Source organism: Ursus arctos, unplaced genomic scaffold, assembly GCF_023065955.2.
Source record: "Ursus arctos isolate Adak ecotype North America unplaced genomic scaffold, UrsArc2.0 scaffold_27, whole genome shotgun sequence".
Classification (NCBI taxonomy): Eukaryota; Metazoa; Chordata; class Mammalia; order Carnivora; family Ursidae; genus Ursus; species Ursus arctos.
Window position 1 is genome coordinate 2,305,782 of NW_026622952.1, and position 23,098 is coordinate 2,328,879.

General features: G+C 48.2%; 1 protein-coding gene across 2 annotated transcripts in view; it reads right to left on the minus strand.

The window, feature by feature from the left end:
• Positions 1-281: 281 nt before the first annotated feature.
• IKBKB (inhibitor of nuclear factor kappa B kinase subunit beta) overlaps positions 282-23,098 on the minus strand; it is a 58,862-nt gene continuing 36,045 nt past the window's right edge. Inside the window, exons 7-22 of one of the 2 annotated variants that reach the window (XM_026485668.4) lie at positions 22,105-22,194; positions 20,346-20,470; positions 16,605-16,712; positions 15,343-15,472; positions 14,784-14,978; positions 14,011-14,125; positions 12,337-12,460; positions 11,614-11,765; positions 11,373-11,434; positions 10,214-10,323; positions 8,995-9,044; positions 8,786-8,885; positions 8,430-8,577; positions 4,959-5,086; positions 2,681-2,771; positions 282-1,629 (exon numbers count right to left, since the gene is read on the minus strand). In XM_026485668.4, the coding sequence (XP_026341453.1) occupies positions 1,564-1,629; positions 2,681-2,771; positions 4,959-5,086; positions 8,430-8,577; positions 8,786-8,885; positions 8,995-9,044; positions 10,214-10,323; positions 11,373-11,434; positions 11,614-11,765; positions 12,337-12,460; positions 14,011-14,125; positions 14,784-14,978; positions 15,343-15,472; positions 16,605-16,712; positions 20,346-20,470; positions 22,105-22,194 (1,794 nt within the window). In that variant the 3' untranslated portion in view covers positions 282-1,563. Of the gene's footprint in view, positions 2,772-4,958; positions 5,087-8,429; positions 8,578-8,785; positions 8,886-8,994; positions 9,045-10,213; positions 10,324-11,372; positions 11,435-11,613; positions 11,766-12,336; positions 12,461-14,010; positions 14,126-14,783; positions 14,979-15,342; positions 15,473-16,604; positions 16,713-20,345; positions 20,471-22,104; positions 22,195-23,098 lie in introns of both variants that reach the window. The other variant, XM_044379310.3, reaches the window with a different exon arrangement.

Genomic DNA, 23,098 nt, shown 5'->3' on the forward strand with positions numbered 1-23,098 from the left:
CATATTCCAGTTACATTAGTCTTTTTAAACCATTGCTTTGTCATTTTCTTGTTCAAAATTCTTCAGTGACTTCCAAGTGCCTATAAAATAAACCCATAACCCTTTGCCCAAGATTCATTCCCTCCCCAATCTGGCCCCATCCCAGCCTGTGTTTGTGGTCTGATTTCCCACTATGCTCCTCATCAGTGTTTCCAAAATCATGCTGCATCCAACTCCAGCTCTTTGGGATGTTAATAAATGTTACACTTACATGGGGAAAAAAGGCTCTATTGTCAAACGTGTTTGGTAAACAGATTTACATAGTTAGGGCAGTTTATTATCACAGGACTCTCAGAACTTTAATATGCCAGTGTACAATGTGACTCTCCAAGAGACAGTTAAAGCATGAAGCATTTCCTAAACTTACTTGGCCATGAAACCCTTTGTACTGTTTCCATGGAAGCCAGTGTGTGAAACTCTTCTGTTCCAACTTCCTCGTCTGACCAAACTCGCCTTTCGTGACCATCTGCACTCGTTCTGCTTTCCTGCTTTAATATACAGGACTTCTGTGAGCTGTCAGAGCAGCAGGGCTAGTGCTACCCAGTACTATGCGATGCATGCAGTCTTCGATCTTACGACATTTTCCAGTAAGCTGGTTTCTGAGTTCCTAAGTCCTAACCATAAATATTGTAAAAATAGATTGTGGAACCCAGTAGAAATGTTTGAGTTATGTTACAAAATATAGAAACTATTTTTTAAATAAATCAATTTAATAATACTGCTAGATGATACGAGAAGCAGGAGCTCCCCTGTCCCATGACCGCCTCACAGGGATGTGTGCAAGGACAGGTGTGGGCACAGCGGTCGGCAGACATGGGGTTGACAGGTACCCTTTTCCTCTTTCCTTCTTCCCCACGATGACTCACTCCCAGGTGGTGTGTGGCACCCAGAGGAAGGAAGCTGCTCGTCTGTGCCAGCTCTAGAGAGTCATTCTGGGGCTGAAGGACTGTGGCCGGGGAGAGCTAGCTTTCACCTACAACCTTGCCGAGGCAGCACAACCACCAAAGTCGTTGGTAAAAGGGAAATTTTAGCAGCAGTGAAATGAAAAGAGGAAGAGAAAGGATGGGGCCAGGCGAGTCTTTGATTTAAAGTCTGTTTGGTTCTGAAACCAGATGAAACACTAGCTGGGAGGACAGGTGGATCAGGGCCTGAGGAGATCAGGAGGGGTCAGGAGAGGCCAGGCTGACATCGAGTGTCCTTCATACTTTGTCCTGAAAGAGTCCCGTTAGACATTCGTCCAGTGGTCTGTGGGGCAAGTACCTTGAGCACTGTCTCAGAGCCGAGGAAGCAGCTCAGGCCCGGCACCAGTGTTTGCTGAGCCTCTGTGAGGGAGGACTTCCAGTGTGCAGACAAGTTGCTGGTAGCGCTCACGGAGGGCCACACCCCTGGCCCGTGGTGAGTGTCACAGCTCCCGGGGAAGTGAGAAGATCTCTGTCTGCGCGCCGAAGACTTCTGGGACATCATTATAGCAGGGAGGACCTCAGGCCAGGCAGCTCCATCAGGTGGTCAAGGCCACCCACACAGTCAAGAGGCCTGTTCCAGGCTATTCTGCTCTTCTTCTTCCGTCTGTAACCAGCTCCAGTCTAGAGACTGAAAGTCAACAGGCACGTTAAAAATACAGCGGCACCAATACAACTCAGGTTGTTTGTCTTCCTCAGGAGGCGACCGGCACAATTTAGAAGGAAATTTAAATCCTCCCATTAACAGCAGTCTTGTTATTGCAGGCTACTCTTGGGCTAAAGCTCTATTTTCAAAACCATACAGGAACTTTCCTTTGGCCTAGCGTGAAGTCCCTCAGATGCTGCGACTATGGAAACCAGGCGGGAAGTCTTAGTACTACCTGCGGCTCGCAGCACCCACTTATGCTCGCTGTGGGTAGCTGGTACCAGGAGCTCACCTCAGCTACCCATTTCCAACCCTACCAGATGCCATGGCCTGATACGACTTCCTGTTCCTCTGGCAGAAGTGCAACTCAGCAGTGAAATGCTCGAAATGCGGCCTGTCAGGAGGAGGACGAACAGCGACGAAGAGCAGAGACAGCCCCACACCAGAGACAGGCACTCGAATGAAGAAGTGATGACAGTTAGCAGTGGTATCCCGTCTGATTCCTCTGGCAACTGGGAAGTCAGGGGGAGGCTAGCAGGTCGCTGTCTTGGCGGGAGAGGGCCTTTTAAAATCTGAGGCATGACTTAGAGTCCACTCAGCAACGTAAGCTTCGCCTTAAAGTGTACCCGTGTCTTGACTCACTTTTTGTCACGTTAGCTTCCCTGTAACTAGTACTACCTACGGTTCAGCTCAGCCCCTGCGAGGTGGGGCTGTGACAGGCTCTGGTTCTATCCCCCGAGTCCAGCACAGCACTCCACACACGCGGACGCTCAGCAGTGCTATGGAAACCGCAGGGAGAGAAAGACCTTCTCAGAATGACGTTACCTTCCTTACGAAAATTGTTACGAGGATTAAACGGAATACTGCACCCATTCAGTAATTGTTAGCATCACTATGAACAATAATAAATATGCACTAGAAAAGCATAAGCATATAGTGAGACGGAGGACACGCTGGACTGCCTTCCCATTTTCTTTTTCGGGTTTGCCGTGGAAAGGACAGACATGGAACAGCTGGGATTCACACAGCCCATTACCCTCCAACTCTGGTCCTGTTCTTTTATGGTGTCTTGCATTGCGTTTTCTAGCTGGGCGCAGAGAGTATGTGCTTCAGCCACCAGTTCTTCACTAAAGGAAAGGATCGCAGTATTAGAAAATGCTCAACCTGATTTTTCAGAGATAACACTACTGCTTAGAAGATATGCTACAGAGCTTTTGACAAGATTTTAAAAATTAAATTACAATTACTTTGATGCTAAGTGTTTCAAAGTACCACGTCCTGATTAGTAATCTCATTCATCTCGTTAAGCACTTTTCAGAAGCCCACATCCAGCCACAGATAGGCATTACCGTTCACGGTGTGAAAAAGAAGATCTCTTTTTAATAGAAAAGTTAGAAGTAAATGAGTGCTTTCTGACTTAAATAGTTGAATCCTCTCCAAATTGCCCAAATCTGAAGATATCTCACAAATCACCTGTTTTCCAATTTTTGAAATAGAAAAAAAATTATATAGACCAAGTAATTTCACCATTTCCATAGTTCCTTGAGATCTGTGAAAAAGCAAGTTCTGGGAGCTGATTTGATTTAATCCATTCTCTCTTTTCTAGGATAAGAAATGCACCTGTCCTTTCAAGGACTGTGGTGGGGAGAGAGGGGAGAGTACAATAAGCTGCTGTCTTATTCCAACCTCAGCTCCATGACATGGACAGACAACTCTCCCGGGACGACTTTTCCAGAGCTTCCAGAGTATCACTGGAGGGACTATGCCCAATCCAAGACAGTGCCCTGGAACTCCACTCACCTTGCAAAGCATGACACTCTGAAGGGAGGAACACAGGCCACATTTTCGCTCAGCCCGTGTGGCTACTAACTAGGCTGAAGGCTCAGTGCCAGCTCCAGAGGCAATGGAAGAGGCACAGGAGCGGTCAGCATCCTCAAGCTCACCGCAGCTTGGGGAGAGAGTCAAGAATCTAAGGCCACGTATGATTAAGCACCACAACAGCACAGGCTAGGAATTCCCCAAGCATAGGAACAGGATTGTTAAAACAGCTTTATTGAGATATAATTTATATACCATACAGTTCACCCATTTAAACTGTATAATTTGATAGTTTTAGTATATTTACAGAATTATACAATCTTTACAATCTAGTTTTAAAACATTTTCATAGTCTAAAAAGAAACCTTGTACCCATTATCAGCGCTTTCCCATCCTCCCCTCCACCCGCTCTAGGCAATCATTAGTCTATTTTCTGTGTCTGAAGGTTGGGTCACGGGAATGATTTTACCCATCGCCAGTGCCTAAGACCCGACACATAGAAGGTGTTGAAGAAACGGCGTGGGGCTGAACTAGAAACAAAAACACAGAAGAGAGAGCTCTGTGTGTATGAGTAGTCAGGGCACTGGGGGAGGGGGAAGAAGAGGGAAGCAGATGTGCCCTGCAGATGGGAGGACCACCCAGGGCAGGACACTGGCCAGAGGCAGCCCGCCAGGCTTCTGAGAAGCTGCCTTCGGGGCCCGCCCCCGAGCAGCTGACTCAGCACCTGCATCTCTAACAAGTGCCCAGAGGCTGCTGATGCCGCTGGTCTGGGTCAGACTTTCAGAATCACCGGGCTAGGCCAGGGAACAGGGGAGCAGCCTGGAGAGTGGCTCGGAGGTGGCCGCATGTGTCTGAAAAGGCTCCGCTTGGATCCTCTAGGGGAGCGGGAAGCCACTACTAGTTACTGGCCAAAAAAATAACTTGATCCAATGGTATTCTGTGAAGACTCATCTGACCAGAAAGGGCTTGGAGGTGGTACCAGACAGGAAGCAGGGAGGTGAAACGCCTTGCAGAAAGAAACACTCTGCTTACCACCTCGGTGGCAGTGGCCCAGGTGACAGGAGGGGAAAGCAAGGGAGGAGTGGGAGGAGTGGGGTAAGGACAGGCAGCAGGAGGAAAACTGTAGCTTGGTAACTCAGAGTGGTGGGAGGTGAGAGGGAGGAGGCAAGACAACCAAGGCGTGGCCCACAGGGCACACCCTGCAGGGAATCTGGTTTTGAACACAGATGATGGCTGACGGGACTAGCACTTTCGATATCCTCATTAAGCAATTTGTAACCCAATCCTCAGACAAGAAAAGCACTTAGTTAGCAAATTACAAGGGACCAGGAGAATAAAATACCACATCTGCCTCGCATATGAACCAACACAAAGAAAAACATGCATGGAATCACTAGACAGATGAAATGATCTCTCAATGATACACATGCATTTCCATTCCCATGACCTCCTGATGTGCCTGTGGCCATCACGCCTGGCACTGAACAGTGACCCACCTTTTCTTGATGGCCTCGGGTAGGCTGTTGGGGGCAGCAGAAGGCTGAGACAGCAGCTGACCCGAGTGACTGAGGCGAGAAGCATTCATGCTGTCTGGGCTTCCGCTGACAGGGCCACGGACTTTGCTCTAAAGGACAAAACCAAAAGAAAGTCAACAGAATTTTGGAGCAAAGGGATGATCCCAATTTTGCATTCACACCATGGTATTTTCTTATGGAACACAAGACATTAGCTATTCCTATAAATTATTAGTCAATATCCCTACTCATGACCACGGTTTGCATTTCGGCTTAGAAAATTTCTGCGTAGGGGCGCCTGGGTAGCGCAGTCGTTAAGCGCCTGCCTTCGGCTCAGGGCGTGATCCTGGCATTCAGGGATCAAGGCCCACATCGGGCTCCTCCGCTGGGAGCCTGCTTCTTCCTCTCCCACTCCCCTGCTGTGTTCCCTCTCTCGCTGGCTGTCTCCCTCTGTCACATAAATAAATAAAATCTTAAAAAAAAAAAAAAGAAAATTTCTGCGTCTATAGGTGTATTTTTTTTTTTAAGATTTCATTTATTTGCCAGAGAGAGAGAGCACTCACTCACACACAGCAGGGGGAGTGGCAGGCAGAGGTAGAAGTAGGCTCCCCACTGAGCAGAGAGCCAGCCGTGGGGCTTGATCCCAGAACCCTGAGATCATGGCCTGAGCCGAGGCAGACGCTATAGGTATACTTTTTGGTAAAAGATTCTAAATATAGGGAGATCTGAATACCTGTATTCGCAGGTTTATTCATGAGTTTGCTTAACAAACTCTAACAAGGAAATTAAGACAGAGACGGTTTTATTTTTCCAAGTTGAAGACTGAGACACACAAAAAGCTTGTAAGTGGCCTTCTGTGAATCGCATCATCCGTTGGACGGCTGAGAAGAAAACCAACATGTTCTGACGGCCCCCAGCGGTCAATGGCTGCTGCAGCCACTCTGCCTCAGTCAAGAGGTTAAACCAGTGGCTTGGGCTCCAGTGGCCTGCAGGCCGCAGGTAAGACCTACTGTCCACCTTCTCAGCACCTCATGCCCCTCCGCTCTCCAAGTCTCCAGCCGAACGCTCATCCGTCGGCCTCGCCATCTTCTCGTGGACCTGGCTCCTGCCCTTGCTGCGGCCTGCGGGACTTCAATCCCGCTCAGCTTCGCAAGCTGGGGGACCTACCTTGGTTCCACATCCTTGCTTCCAGCTGAACGTCAAGGTCCAGCTTCAGCCTCAACCAACCGGTCAAGCACCCACTTTCACCCTGCTGCTCGTCACCCACGGAGAGACCCAGCCATCTGCCTCCTCCACTCTGCCTGGGCCTGTGAGTGTGGCAGGACGGCAACCCTTCCACTGTCCTGTCCTGTGCAGCACAGGGGCTCCAAGACTCCAGCCCTCTCGGGGGTGAGGTCTGTCCAAGTCTCAAATCCGTTCTGCAGATGCCACGAGGGATTTCTCCAAAACCCAAATGTGATCATACCATTCCCATACTTAACTTCCTGCAACATGAAAGATAAAAACAAATTCTGCGGTGTTTTCTATGCCTTCAAAACCAAGTGTGGCCTGCATAAGCTTGGCCCTCGACTGCCTCCCCAATTCATTCCACACGATACCCTCTCCCCCACACCACAACACTCCGCGTGTAGCACCCAGAACACACCCACTCTTTCAGGCCAATGTCCTGTGCCTCTGATAGAGCAGTCTTCGCGCTGGAAGGTCATCTCCACCTACCCACGTAACTCCTACTAATTCTTCAGCTGAAGCAACACCTTGTGAACTTCAGCTCCAAGACTGAGGCTGGCGTGACTCTCGGCACTCATGCTACAGCTCAGCTTCCAGCTCTCTAGCTGCTGATTAACACTGCCTGCCCCCAAATTCAAAACCACTTCCCTGTGTGTGCCCCTCACCAGATTATGAGCCCCTGGGTCGGGCACCATGCTTCTTTCCTCCTTAACCTCCAGTTTTCATCCCATTCCTAGGCTCCTGGGCATATGAATGCAGGTGGCAGATCAGGCCATCACTAGGAATCCCTCAACTTCTCTCTCCTTCCTAAATCTTTTCTCCTTGTCATCTCTCTGTTTTTCTCTCCTTCCTTATAGGAGGAAATGTCACCCCCCCCTTCCCAAGGCCAATCCTTCCATGCATGCTCATTATGCTGATACCCATTGTTCTCAGGACTGGGAGACTCAACTATCTCTTGCCCCTTTGATACTGTGAATCTCCCCCCAGTGCACTGTCTCCTTCTGCTTGGCCTACAAATCTGCTCCAGTCCATGATCTTAAAAACACCACCCTTGCATCCTGCTTGCACCTTAAGCAACTATCTTCGCATTTTCCTCTTTGCTCTTTAATACTACCAGTGACTAAATCGCTCCTCATCCCAGGCAACCTCTCTGCGGCCTGCACAGTGCGGGCCTCTCTCCCATCAGCTCTGGTTTCCACGGTCTTTACATGGCTCTTCTCCCTCTCTGTCTTAGGCTCTTTTTTGTGTCCTGTTTTCTCTCTGAGCAACATGCAGCGGAATCTCAGCTATAGTAAGACAGTGGGGGGGGGGGGGGCGGGCAGCACCTGAGTGGCTCTGCTGGTTAGGCATCTGTCTTTGGCTCAGGTCATGATTTCCAAGTACTGGGATTGAGCCCCATGTCAGGCTCCCAGCTCAGCAGGGCGTCTACTTCTCCCTCTGCCTGCTGCTCCCCCTGCTCATGCTGTCTCTCTCCCTCTCAAGTGAATAAATAAAATCTACAGTAAGACAGTGGGCATAGAAAATGCGGGTGACAATACTAAGCAGCACAGGCTCGGGTGAGGATCAACCAGGTCATGCAGACATGCACTGTCGCGGGCTGCATGAAGGTCCCCCCAAAAGATCCACCCGTGTCCTAACTCTGGGGACCTGGGAATGTGACCTTAGTGGAAAAAGGGTCTTCGCAGATGCAGTTAAGGATCCTGAGAGGAGATCACCCTGGGCTACTGAGAGGGCACCCAAATCCAATGGCATGGGTACTTATACGAGACACCCAAGAGACAGACACAGAGAAGTAGGCCTTGTGAAGACACAGGCAGACACTGGAGTGCTGTGGCCAAAAGCCAAGGAACGCCTGGGGCCACCAGAAGCTGGGAGAAGCAAGGAAGGTTTCTCCCCTAGAGTCTGCAGAGGGGGCCCAGCCCCGCCAAAACCTTCATTTCAGACATCCGGCCTCCAGAACCGTGAGGGAGTAACTCTGTGATGGTACCTCCCTACGCAGCCACAGGAAACGCATGCATGCAGAAGAAAGAACACCCGGTGCCAGCCTGCCCCTGCCCCTGCCCGCCACACCCCGGTCTGGAGGAGGGCAATGCGATCGGGGCAGTGGCAGCTGAGCCGTTGGTCAGTGGCTTTGTGGTCTCCTTTGGAGGGTAGTGGCAGTAGCACAGAGGTGGAAAGGCCCCGAGAGGCTGGCGGGCTGAGGGCGTGGCTGCGGGGCTCACTCACGCAAGCGATCTTCAGCAGATTCCAGAGCTCCTTCTGCCGCTTCTCCTGAAGCCGGACAACAGTCTTCTCATCTTCGTTCATTAAACTCACCACCTCTTCCACCTTGGGCAATAATTCCAGAGCCTTCTGCTTGCAAACCACAGTTTTACTGTAAAGAATAAACGTGAAAAGCTCCAGTGGCACTGGGGTTGGAGAAAGCAGGAGAACATAATCCCTGGGAATTACGAATCCAACAGCAGCTGTGGATAACTTTTCTCCAGGTTAAGCAAGTCGGAGGGGAGTGAGAAAATGAGCTCACATGTGGCCTCGCTGCTTCTCCAAATTCCACCCTCGGGAAGGGAAGTCGGGGCGTATACCTGAGCTGTGTATAAATCACTCGCACTTTCTTCTCAAAGCCTTGGATGGCCTGAAGGAGCAGCCGGACCATCTCCTGACTGTCGCCGTCCGTTCGCTGGTCTGGAAAGAGGGAAAGAGCCACACAGTTCCTCAAGGCGGCTGCCAGAGAGCGCCAATGCCGCATACTGACAAAACAAGGCCCCCACTGCACACAGAATGCCCCACGCACCTCTGGGTTTCTCCCGAAGTCTCCTGTAGAGCTCCCTTGCCTGCTCTTCTCTGAAACATATGAAGGAGAAGCTCTGTCAAGATGTGAGGTCAAATAAGCACATATGAAACACTGGTTAGCTAATTTCTGCCAGTACAATCGCTGACTTTTAGAAACAAGACTGGCATTATGTCTTGACTGGAGAAAATCATTACCCCTGGAGATAGCACAGGTGATACCTACAACAAGGAAGTGATGGCCCTCGCCATCAAACCTGAACCATCTCCAAGGTTTAATGAGAGAGAGTCTCAAGGAAGTGAGTTCCTACTCTGTCCCTCAGAATTTCCTCTCCACATGGCTTCTGCAATAGTGACCCCAATGCAATCACTGGGCCTAAGCCCAGAGAACATGGGCTCAAGCCCAAAGGCAACGCAATTTTCTATCCCTTTACAGCCTCAACACAGCGAAACTGGATGACATTTTCAGAGGTGACTTTCATTTGAAAATTAAAGGAGAATAAAGGGTTAAACAATTTGAGAAAATAAGACACTCCGGATAATCAGATTTCTGGTATTTTAGCTTCTGGTCCTGAGAGTCCTAGTAAAGGCATCAGAGGACCCCGCTGAGCCCAAGCCAGAGCTCCTGTGAGTCTGACGCAGCTTGCCTGCTTCCCTCCCACCTGTGCCCTGGGAGCTCCGCGTGATTCCCTTCAGGTAGGATGGCTTTGCTGGGACATCTTATCACCACCTAGAGACAAGGCCAAATTCCTGATAAAGACTTAAATGAACAGTTCCCAGGTTCAAACTCTTAAGACCTGCCAGGCTCCTTCTCTGTTCTACATTCTGCTCTTCGAACCATGCCTGGATCAGGGCGGGCTGCATGGACAGTGACGTCTGATACCATAGCGAAGGCTGCTTCCCTCATGGCCTTTACAGCTGACGAACCCATGCTCTATCCAAATCATCTGAACTGGCCTGCACAACTCTGTGAAGTCAGACAGCGCTGCTCGCCACTCGATAGATACGGAGCTGAAGGCTGACAGCGATGGTGATTTGCACCTGCTCACCTCTGGAACTCTTGTGGAACGTGCCAACATGCTTCACCAGAGGGTCATGCTGCACAGAATGGTCTCACAGAGCAGCCACGCTAGCCACACTTGAACCCCTGGATGATCGCAACACCCGTGCAGAAGCTCGTCTGGGGCGTTTGCGGGTTGGCCCGCCACCTAGCTGCTACTCACAGGTCGTCCAGCGTGCCGCCCTGCTTCCGCCCCATCGGGCTCCTCTGCAGGTCCACGATGTCGGTCTGCAGCGCCATCATCCGCTCCACCAGGTGCTTCACTTCATTCTCCTAATGAAAAAGCTGTGCTAATGTCAACTGACGTAATAAGAGCCTTCTGAGGCGCGAGATTTGGGGGGAACACCCTCCAAATGCACTGAAGACTCTCGACTGACTGGCTAGAAGGGATACAGACTTTGGAGTCAGATGGCCTGGGTCTGGAGCTCAGGTCTATCACTTTCTAGTTGTGTGACCCGTGGGCAAATCATCCTATCCCTGAGCCATGAAACAGGCTTTTAAAGGAGCCACTTTAGGGGTTAGATAAGATACAGCAGGTGAAGTACCCGGTAGGGTGCCTGGCATAGAGAAGATGCCCAAAGCGCACTCCTTTCCCTTCCCCTACTTTGTCCATCCCACGTGGGGAGGCCTGGGCTCCCGTGCTTCAGAGCTTACTGTGTGAATGCCAAGGTGGGGCGGAGCACTCACTGTCTCTGTGGCGAGGGGAGGTATTATCTACATAATACCCACCGTTAAGCACACGTCAGTATTGATTCATAGAAACTGATGTTAAGACACAGAGGTGAAGGTTCCTACCCAAGTTTACCGCAGAAAATGGCGAAAAGTCCAGGAAAGGCCTTGGAGCCTTCAATCTTCAATTTGTGTGGGGTTCACTAAAGCTATATTTACTTCCCCTTCCCTCACAATGAACATTTTTCAGTGGTATTTGATTTATGCTGTCCTACGACTTTATGCTTCCACTTTTTCTTTCCTGTGGATTTAGGGTCTCAACAAAGCTAGGCAAAACCTCTGGCAGGAAGAAGTGTCGATCATTCATCAGAGGCCCTTTCTAAGAGGAAGAGGTCTGGGCTGCCTGCAGGGACACTTCACATTTTGCTCCTTACTCAAGTCTGCACCAGGTGTGGGTGGCTCCTCCAGCTGCCACCGTGGGGCTCCCTTTACTAGCTACCAGCCTGGCCTCTTCCTAGCATGATGAGGACAACCTGATTTCGGACATACAAATCGATCCAGTGTTTGAGGAGAGAGTGAGAAACGGGAATCAGAGCCCCCCCCCCCCAACACCCCCACCCCGTAAGGACAGGAATCTAAAACACATCTCCTACCCGCCCACAGAGCTCCACAGCGTGCTCCATCTCCCTCCAGGCCAGCAGCAGCTTATCTGATGCTGGGGGAAAAAATGTAGGGGAAAAAATGTAGGGGGGAAAAAAGGAAAACAAAATGAAAACACCGCAAAACCAAAACAGAAACAAACAACTCAATTATAAGAGGCAAAAGAAACCTCAGGAAAAGGAAAAAAAAGGACAGGAATGGTCTCTCCCAACGGACTGCAGAGAGTACACTCACTGATTCCAAACTCAGTTTGCTCACTGTACTTCTCCAGGTCAATCTGGATGCTGGTTTTAAAGAAATCCAATTTGGCTTTGAGCTGCTGAGACATGGAAGCCATAGAATTCTTCATCTTGGAGAGGCAGCTATTATTCCGAAGGAGATTCATCCTGCAGGGACCACAAGAAAACAGAACCTTCGGGCATCTTGGGGATCCAAATATCATATCCTGTACAATAACAAAACCACCTCAATCGCCAAGGCAGGTCTCTACTATAATTATTATTGTTACAACAAAAGCAGCCACCTCTAATCATAAAGACGATTTCCTAGCCCTCAGCGAGCATGTGGCTCTGCACCAAAACCAGAGTTAGGCACGGTACCACACCAAGGGCTAGCCACCCGGAGAGGGAGTCAGGCAGTCTCCGGCATGACAGTCAGGGGAGTTTTGCTGACCCAAATTGCAATGAGCTTTTCCATGTCCAAATTCTGCCCCTAGTTCAGTCAGCCTGGCCCTCACTTTACACTCCTGCTCCATGTGCTGACCTCACTCACCTCATAAAGTCTAAAAGGGCCTCCTTCAATCCTGCCCAGCCAACCACTTCCTGCCCGTCCAAACCAGTGTCTCCCTCTTGTCTCTCCTACCAGTGGCTTCTGGGCCCCCTGCCTCCACCACCTCCCTGTGGCAAAAGCCACCAAGCAATTTAAAATAAGCTAAGCCCCAAACCGCCGGCACAGTACATGGCAGCTCGCTGTCCCTGTTGCAGTCGGTTACAGTCCTCCTTCAGGGTTTGGATGCTGTGCCAGACCTGGCCCCACACCTTCCTCAGCTGGAAGAAAGACAGGTTCCTCTTGGGCTCTTGAACTGGAACAGAGACGTACGCAACCGTCAGAGAACGCCCTGAGATTAACCAAGTCCTGCCTTGCGACTTCACTGGGACTTCTACATTTTTTAGTTATGGAACTACTACGCAGGGCGCCTGGGTGCCTCAGTTGGTTAAGTGTCTGCCTTCAGCTCAGGTCATGATCCCGGGATCCTGGAATTGAGCCCCACATCGGGCTCCCGGTTCCACGGGGAGTCTGCTTCTCCCTCTCATTCTCCCTTTGTGTTCTTTCTCTCTTTCTCAAATAAATAAATAAAATCTTAAAAAAAAAAAAAAAGGAACTACTACGCTATTACATAACTTTTTGGGTGATAAGCCTAGTTACTGTCACATATATTTTTTGTACCCATTAATAGCACCAATAAATACTATCGAGCTGAAGAAACATTCTGTGAACCATGTATAGACAATCACGTGTATACAGGCTCATATGCTTTCAATAGAAACCTTTAGCTTACAACATTTAAGGTCATACAAAGTTTTCTAAAAATTCAGCTTCAACCAATAGTACTAGAACACGTTTAAATAAGCAGTAAGTCTGGAACTAAGACTTTGGACTTCGGATCTGCTTATTCTAAATGTGTGAGTGTGTGTGTGCGTGTGTGTGTGGTAGCAGGAATGGGGGATGCATTAATATGTCCATCTAATACTCATACGGCAGAATACTACACAAGCATTAGAAATTAGGGAGCTCAGGGCACCTGCTGGCTTCGCTGGTTGAGCAGCCTAATGGATTTTGGCTCAGGTCATCATCTCAGGGTCCTGGGATTGGCCCTCCTTCGGGTTCTGAGCTCAGTGGGGAGTCTGCTTGGGGATTCTCTGTCTCCCTCTTCCTCTGCCCCTCCCCCTGTTCCCACGCATTCTCTCTCTCTCTCTCAAATAAATGAATAAATCTTTAGAAAAAAGTTTTATTAAAAAAAAGAAGAAATTAGGGAGCTTTATATGCACCAACACGGAAAAAATCTCTGAAATATATGATTAAGTGAAAAAGCCAGGTGCAGAACAGTACATGTTGTATGCTACCATTTGTTGGGGGGAGATATAAATATATATAAACTTTATAAATGTGTAGAATACTCCTGGAAGGTATACCCAAGAATCTGACAGGAGCAGTTTCCCTGGAAGAGACCGGGAAATTGGGAAGAGAGGATGGCTTATTTTTTGCTGTTTATTCTTTTTGTACCTTTTGATTTTTTTGTATCATGTACATGTTACTAATTATTAAAATATAAATAAAACTTCAAAAATAAATAAAATGGCCATCTGATTTGATCAAGTTCAGAGACTTGCAGGCAGTATTCTCTGTCCTGTATTTAAATTTCTACTTATGACATTGAAATTGAAAACTTCCTTTCCTCTTTTTGGCTGGGCTACTCATGAGCCCCAAGTCAAGAAGGCTGCCCTGAGGACTAGGTAAGCTCATCTCCTTGGTGTGGACCCCTCCCTTGGTCCATGTCTCTCCCTCCTCCTACCCTGTCCCAAGCATTATAAGTGATTACTTAAAAAAACAAACAAACAATGATGTTCTTACGGATACAGCTGACACTTTCAGGTTGGGGCCGGGGAGAGATCTGAGTCTCATAGGCAATTTTACTGTTGTTAAAGAGAAAGACGAGATCCATGTCCAGCGTGCGGCCCTCATTCAGCTACAAAGGGACAAGAACAAGATGAGATCTTGTGGATCCTACCCCTGCTTTTTCCAGGTAATAACACAGGGATTTCAGAGCGTTTCCCGCTGTTCACCAATGGCATCATCTTCAGCCGGCAAGTACTGAGCGCCCATGCAGACTTTCTCAATGACTCCAGCCTAGACTTCCCTTTCCCGTTCCTTTTACACTTATTATCCAAATGTATGCCTTATTTACAACTTATTACTTTCTATCTATTCTCTATTGGCTTTACTGTGCAATGTAGATGTTCGCCATCTCCCTTCCTGTCCAATTCTTGCTTCTCCTAAGTTGACTGTATCAGTTTCTCGGGGCAGGGACCGTGGCGTGCATAGAGCCGTGGTTGTCCGCACGGTTCCATGCACGAGAGGTACACTGGAAATAGCTTTGGCTGACTCAGAGGAATGAAGCATTGCTTGACAACAAAAGCAATGGAGAGGTGTCCCAAGTGGTCTGGAAGTAACGAGTCAAGTGTGGAGGGATTTGTGTCTCCCGTTAGGCCATGCAGGGGACCCCACATTCCAAATGAAAACACGGGCAGGTATCTGTACCGTGTGACAACGCAGAGCTGAAATCCGAACAGCCGGGAGGCAAAGTCTGAGGAAAACGGGGCCTTCAGTAAGGAGCAGGGGCTCACCTTGCCATCTGAAATACACTGAGTGGCAGGCTTGTCAGGGATCAGCGCCAGCCCAGCTTCCTGCAGCAGCTCCTGGTCCTTCTCGGGGATTCCTGTGTCTTGCTGGATTCTGGCCTGCAAGCTCTGCAGACTCTCGTCCTCTGTCACTGGATAGGTGTGAATGATGCCTGTGACCATGTTCAAGATATGAACTAGCTGCAACATAACCCAGATGTTATTGGAAAAAAACCCGCATCTTTACAGAGAGACCCGCCTATTTGCCTGGATTGTTTGCTGCTAACAAACACTTCCCAGCCACACAAACAGAGGGGCCAGGCTAGAGGGGGGAAGGGAGCCCCAGTGCCAAGGTTCATAATTCTGGTCTTCCATACACCTGTTTGTCCATAGCTACCACCTCACAAGTGACGTCAGTTGGCCCAGGGGCACGCACTCGCCTGGGGCCTCCCTTTCCGCTGCTCAGGTAGCCCATGACCCGCTTTTTAAGGAGCCCCTTCCTCCCGAGCCCTGCCACAGCCCATCGGGGAGTGCTGCCTCGAGGCTGACCTGGCTCTGTGCTCACCTTCAGGTTTAAGATGTCATCCAGGGCCTTGAAGCAGCCGTTGGGCCCGTACACAGGATCGGTGCCCCTTTGCCGTGGGTGCCACATCAGCATCAGCTGCAGCCACTTCTCCAGCCGCTGTGCCAGGATGCTGCGGGGAACAAGAGCACGGTGTGGGAGGGGACAGCTCCAGTGCCGTTCTCAGGCAGCCTCCCGTGCGACCTCACATACGTTCACCACAACACATCCGTGGCAGCCGATGTGGGATTACTGAAAATGAATTCATCTGAGGGCAAGCAAACATTTCCAGCCAGACCCATGATTCGGGTGCTTATCCCTTCTCCTAATCTGCTATGACACCCCCTGAAAGCCAAGATTTCTCAACAGATGGGTCAACAGACTGATCTCCACCTGGCTGCATGAGAATGATCTGTGAAGCTCTTTAAATGTCGCAAGCATGTCCTACATCCAGGTGAGCCCCACACACAAGCTAGATGCCATCCTGCCAGATTTGTTAATCCACACCCTCCCAAAAAACTACTTGTGGTCCCACAACAAAGTTCACACTCCTTCCCAGGCACAGGTCCGCCTTGTGCAGGTGTTCTCAGCCTCCACAGAGATCAACTCCCTACTCACTGCGCCCTCGAACATGCCTTTGCTCCCCTCACTCCTTCCCCCTCAAACTTACTTCCTCTTCATCTATCCATGCCCTGCACATCTTTCCAGATCCTTCCAGAAAGTTCCAGCTCATCCAGAGTCATTCCACAAAGCTCTAGTCCACACGATACCTCTCTCCCCATTCTCTAAATACTCATGGTAATTATTATCCATACTACTCAGTTGTGTGTGACTGCCTTGCTGCTTTCTTTTGTACTACTACCCAATGCTGGCATTACTATTTAAGTGTTCACATTCGGGCTCTAAGACTAGATTGCAATGCTGTTCAAACTACAAAGATTTATTTGTTGACTATTACACATTATGCGGCTACACAAGAATGCAGAGAGAAGTAAAATATAATTCCCTACCTTGAAAAGGCTCACAGTTGACTAGGAGATAAACCCAAGCAAAACTAAATGTAATACAAGGTAGAGGCTACTAGAGGTGGTAAGAGGTACAGCTAAATTGTTATGTGAATTTAGGAAAGAGATGATTTCTAGATGGGGTGAGGGGTGGGAATCCATTCCAAGTTTAAGATGGAGATGGTTATGTCAAGTCCTTCGTCACGGGATGCTATCCTGATAACCTCTTTAAAAGCTATCTGAAGTGCCACTGGGCCTTACCTGTTCAGATTATTGGGGTAGGGTAAGGAGCTTGAAAACTTCACCGCTCCATTCAAGTCCTCACTGACGACAATGTCCATCTCACTCTTCTGCCGGACTTTGGAATGCCTGCGAACGGGTCATCTCCTTAATTACAGCCTCGAAGTCACTTAGCGGGCAAGATGCACTTCACCTCTGTAACAGATCACTTTACAACTGTACGGGATACCCCAGGGCGCGATTTTATCTCTGGGTAACACTCAGTGCCTCGGTATCCGGCTAGGATGGCTTCTTTCACAGCTGGAGACCCGGCTGCACCGCCCGCAGGAGTGGAGGCACCAACCGTCCTGTGCCCGGACTTCCGCAGCCGGCACCACTGACTCCTCATCTCACGCTTAGCGTGTCTTCGTCATTTCCTCTACTTCTCATTTTATCTCAGACAAAATTCATGTGTTGACAGAGGATAAAATGAGAACTTCCAAACCAGGATCACCGCACGTGTATCACGTTGATGGCACCACACGCGCGCGCACAACGCACTTCCCTCTGAATGTAGACGGCTGAGAGTACCTCTGGTGCTGAAGGAACTTCTACGTTTCCCAGTTTAGAACTCGCTGATGCACCGATGCATCGGAAACAGAATTTGAGGGGAGCACATTTTAAACCCACTAATTTCAAAGCTTTTCAGTGATGAGGAAAAGAACTTCAGTGTGAATAATGCTTCACAGATAACCAAGTACCTCAACACTGAACACAGACTTCTTTGCCACGATGGCCCCACGTGGTAGACCCCGTGTTTAGTCTCCCGTTCAGTGGTGAGGAAATGAAGAGCCACTGGCTCGCCCAAGTTCACACAACTACAGAGTGGTAGAATCGGGGGCTCAAACCCCAAGTCTGCTGTTCTTTTTCTACTCTGTCTGAATGTCCAAGTCTTTCCTTTCCAAAAACACTGGGAAATTCAAAACAAAAATGTTTTAGTCCTGAACGTTTCTCATCGGCAGGGATGAGCTGGTCTGTGAGGGGCACACAGGAGACCTACAGGCGCCGGCGTGAGGCCGCAGCAGCCGTTTACAGCTCCGGCTGGTACTGACTGTAAGGCAGGGGCACCAAGAGCGTCAAGACGTGTAAGTGAGACAGGCGATCCTCTAGTGGAAAACTTAGTTGGTCAATGGGATATTAAACATAAAAGGACATAGTAAATAAAATGCTTTTGCTTAGGTCCTGAAATGTATTTCAAAGTAGCATTACAATAGAATTATGAAGCTCGCATTGCATCTATCCTGAAATTCCTATCCACCTGCCATCTGAGAGGAGAGAGTGAAGTTTTTAAAAAGTTGTCTGAGGCATTACAAGGCAGATGAGACAGACACTTCTCACAAACTAGTCCACTGAACAGCTCCTGACTGGGGGTCCAAGAAGTCTACCTGAAAGTGTCATCTGGTCTTCCAGCATCGGTGAGGGGAGTTCTGAGAAGCTGATTCTGCAGACAACAGACTTACTGTACAGATGCTGAAACATCAGGGATTTATTTTCAAATAGCACTTGTTTTTCCAGTTTGAAAGGATTTTAACTCATCTTGTTAAAAATAATGAAAAACCTCAACATTTGAACTGCAGAAATGCAGTAATTCTTGGGTTAGTTAAAAACACTACTGATGTACAGATATTTAAAAGTTATTTTCATGATCGTTACAGTATCAGGTGTGACTATAAATTAATGAGCTAATTCCTCAATCTTCCAGAACCTATGTAGGTCAAGGATTGATTGTTTTAAAATAAATCACCACAGGAGGGCATACTTTGCCCTTTCGCCAGACTCCTGAAGAGTAGGGACCTGGTGGCAATCATCTTCATATTTCCAGAGTTTGGCTTATACATGTTGACTAAACTGGACCGCCACCACAAAAACCACTCTTCTAGAATGGATTTCCAAGGCTACATCTTATAAATAAATAATTCATGACGCAAAAAACCTGTCCTTCGAAAAAGTTAGTATTTTCATTTAGAAAAATGATAATAGCCAGTGCTGGCAATGGTGTGGTAAAAGAGGCAGCTTTGTATGTTTCTGGTGGAAACATTATTTATATAACCTTTCTGTTGAGCATTTTAATACACAACAAAAACCTTAAAAATATGCATAATCTTTGATCAGTTAATTCCACTTCTAGGAATTATCCTAGGGAAATGATTATGGATATACAAGGATTTCCCTACAAGGACATTATTCTTGGTGTTCTTTTAATAAGTAAAAATTATAAACCACCCATGCTTCCAATAACAGGGGAGAAGTTTAAAAAATTCCAGTACAGCCACTCAGTTGAATATCAGACATTACAAATAATGGAAAAACATAAAGCATTTTCAATAGCAAGACTGGAAAGCAGGTTATATGAGGGTGTTTGTAGTAATTTATTTGTGGGTTTTTTTTTTAAAAGTATAACACATATACTAAAGAGACACACAAACACGTTTGTAGTGGTTATTTCTGGATTGTGTGGAGGAAATTCTCATGGTGTAGAAATGCTTTGAGAGCACATGCAGGGCAGTTCATATTATGCTATCGTTGATGTAAGAAAGGGGTGAAACACGTAAATGAACCAACAGACAAATACAAGCCAATTTGTTTGTACCCGTATGAAACATCCTTGGAAACACACCCAAAACCAGTGGTATCAGGTGCCTGTGGGGAAGGAAGCCAGGTGGCTGGGAGGCCGGTCAGAGAGGACTTTTCAGTGCTTTTACTACTCTTGGAAGCCTGAACCATGTGAACTTATTACTGCTCCAAAAAGACAAAAACTGGAAATAAAAACAAAATTTGGAATAACAGTAGCATCAATTAAAATTAGCGTGTGGCCTCTCAAGGAACACTCTGAATGAAACCTGATTTAGGGGACTGTGAGTTTTTGAACTATGCATTTTGGTAATGGTTAACCTTCACACATACAAAGAACACTTATTTTTGTAATAAAAAAAAGGCAAAGATAATTTTTTAAAAACTTAATTGTGTCCTTCAGTTTTCTTATCAATAAATCTTTGTTTTGGGGGCACCTGGGTGGCACAGTTGTTAGCGTCTGCCTTCGGCTCAGGGCGTGATCCCAGCATTATGGGATCGAGCCCCACTCCTCCGCTATGAGCCTGCTTCTTCCTCTCCCACTCTCCCTGCTTGTGTTCCCTCTCTCGCTGGCTGTCTCTATCTCTGTCAAATAAATAAATAAAATCTTTTAAAAAAATAAAAATAAAAATAAAAAAATAAATCTTTGTTTTGGTAACTTATTCGTGTACGTATTGGTTCATATTCTAAGCAGCCCCTTTCTTACTCTTTTGAAACGAGAATTTCTATTGAGGAATAGTAAAATGTGTCAATAATACATTTCCACGTAAATACTTCTCATCTGTCACATGCACATGTCCTTTATAGTTTACTAATACACAGCATCTTCAGTGTAAGTGCACCAATGTACACAGCGGTCTGTAAATGCACGGCCATGCTGCTACTGCACACACGGCAAACATTTATACGGTGTTACATTTAAAGATGCTAACACTAAACAACTGCTCTACTCTCCCAGGACTTCGGAGCCTGGACTGACCACACGCTGGATTCTAACGGGACATCCTCTATGGGAGACAGATGTCTCAGGCCCAGGCTGGGAGCGCCCAGGGAGATAGGAACAGGTGAAGGACATGACAAAGACAGAGGGACACCCTCCTCCCTTCAGGGGACGCTCCTGGCCCCACCTGCAGCCCCCAGTCCCTCACTCACCACTGCACGGGCTGCCAGTTAGGGAGAAAAGGTCGGAAGCCCGTGATGCACTCGAAAGCCAAGGTGCCGAAGCTCCAGTAGTCCACGGTCACTGTGTACTTCTGCTGCTCCAGGAGTTCTGGGGCCTGTAGGAGAACGTGTGGTGGGGAAGCACCTGAACTGCTCCTTCTGCCAAAGAGCCTCCGGGGGGGGGGGGCGCCAAATGGCCCTTCTCATCGTGTCTCCCGCATCCCCCGACCGGCGTGTCCACTCAAGGGGGGGAGGTGACCACATGTGGTACCTACAATTTTTCTGTACCTCATGCACTCCTGATGCTGATACAAGGGCCCCCCAGGGGTGTTTTGAGGTAGGTCAGAGCACACCATATACCCTTTCCTTGGGTGCCGTGTCCAGGTGGGAAGATAGGTTACATACCACAGAGGAAAATGACACCACGCTAGACACACCAAATGCATGATCACACATTTAATGCTGACCACGTCTCCGAAACCAATGTGACTCAGGACGTGTGGTCATACACGGGATGGGACATTTACAATCAGGCAGGAAAAAAGCCGGATGCATGCCTGCTGCCCAAGCAGAGACAGCTGGAATGACCAAGCAAAGCTTTGAAGCACAGGTGGGAATGGAATCTGGCTCAGAAGAAGGCTCCTCACATGAGTGTCTGCGAGGAAATATTCTAGAAAGGACCATCACAAGCAAAGGCAGGGAGACAGGACTGCATGGTCTGGTTAGAAGTGTGACACTTACAGAAGAACCAAAGAGGGAAAACTGCAAGGAAAAACTGGGGGATCAATCTCTGTCTCTGGTTATGGACAGAAGTCTAAGTTCTTAAGGTGAAGGATTTGACTGAGCACCCTGGTCAGAGCAGGGGGTCCCCCCTGCTTAACTGCTGCTGAGCCCACGAGGATTTCAGAGGATGCTCAGCAGGACCTCCGTAATTACGTGGGCCCGAATCACATCACGCCACTCTGAAATCTCTATTCCACAGAGCAGGTCATAAAGCAATGGAGCCCATTACCTTGCTGGTGGGATAAGCAGGAAGTAGAAATGCACTCAGAGAGACTGCGAAGGACTTTTTTTCTTTTTTATTTAAGAACTAGATAAAATATTTAAGCTCATTTAGCACTTTCCCTTTGTAGCACTTGTCACAAGTTTAATTTCTTAGTTACCTGTGTAAGTGTGGGGTTAATGCCTGCTTTCTCACTACACTCCCAGCCCCTAAAGACCAGGGAAATGCGTATCTTTTTTCCCACGGCATCGCCAGCTCTCAGCACAGTGCCCGGCAAGCAGACATACACTACCCTCAGTATTTCCTGAATGACTGAGTGACTCAAAGAGAACCCCAATATTCAGACCAAATAATGCAAAGAAGGGGTGGGGGCTCAGAGCTCAGCTCCCTCTTGGTGGCCCGAGACACGTCGTGGAAACTGTGGCTTCTACAGACCAGCGTGAATCTAGTTCAAACTCTTTATTTTCAGCTAAAATACTGAAGCCCAAGATATTACAAGATGGTGTGCGAGGGCCACTAGCAAAGCCCTTCTGACGTCAGAGAAGATGACCATATCCTTCCATCAGGCCTCCACTGGCAAAACGTGCTGACTTGTACGTCTCTGTCATACAATGGTTCCTATACATCTGGGAAACCTCGAAAGAGCTGGTAAGGTTTAGATGCTAGAAGGCAAGGACAGAGAGAAGCCACACACGTACAGCCATCAGAGAGCAGCTGATAAGCAAACATGTAAACCCCATGTCTTACCAGGTATTGCAGGGTCCCCACAAAGGAAGTACAAAGACTGCCCTGATCCAGTTCCTTGGCATATCCTAGGTCAATAATTTTGTGTATTAACTGAAAAAAAGGAAAAATCGGAGGATTATGAGAATACACTGTCCTCCTATAAGAACAGATGGCTGACCAGAGCAGAAGATATTCAGAATACCCAGGTGGTATTAGATCCTGAGTTCCTAAGAACCACCTAATACACAGGAGACTGCCTTCAACATGGCAGACAGAGGGCAAGAGAAAACACACACAGTAAAAATCCTGAGAAAAGGCACATGTTCCCCTTTGTAACTACTCACCAGAGGAAGGTCAAAATGAACGGACTCCCCACCAGCCCTCAAGATTGCTAAATCTGGACTTGATGATGTAAAAGACCTGCTCAGTGACTACCCGCAGTTCTCAAATCTTAGAACCACTGGCAAGAATGAGTGTGAACTGGAACCAAGGGGAGCGCTAGGACAGTCATGGGTCAGGCCCAGAATGCTGATGGAAGCTCCACCAGAAAAGAGTGAGTGGCCCATATGTTGGATTTCTATATTCCACCCAGCTGAGCCCTTGCTTGTGACCCCAGCTAAACGAACAAGGCTGTGAAAGTGCACAGCGCCAAGCCCCATGAGGAGGTAACCATCACACCCAAGCAGGAGGGCCCCTGCAGAGGGTCCCGAAGAGCTCTGCGGAGATGGCAGGTGGGGCCAGGCCCTATGAGCAGGTGCCCCAATGCCTCCTCTGCGTCGCATCCAGAACCAGCTGAGAGCTGGTTTCCAGGTTAGAATCAAAAGCTGTGCTCTCGAACACACAGAAAACAAAAAGTCTATTTCTCAGAGGTGTTGGTCCCAAAGGCTGGGGCGGAGGTGGGAGGAGAAACGTTTTCCTTATCAGATTCCTGCAACTTGGGCAACTAACAATGTGATCCATTCAAACTTGCCTCCATCTTGCTGTATTCTGTTTCAAATCAAAAAGTGTTCCCAGA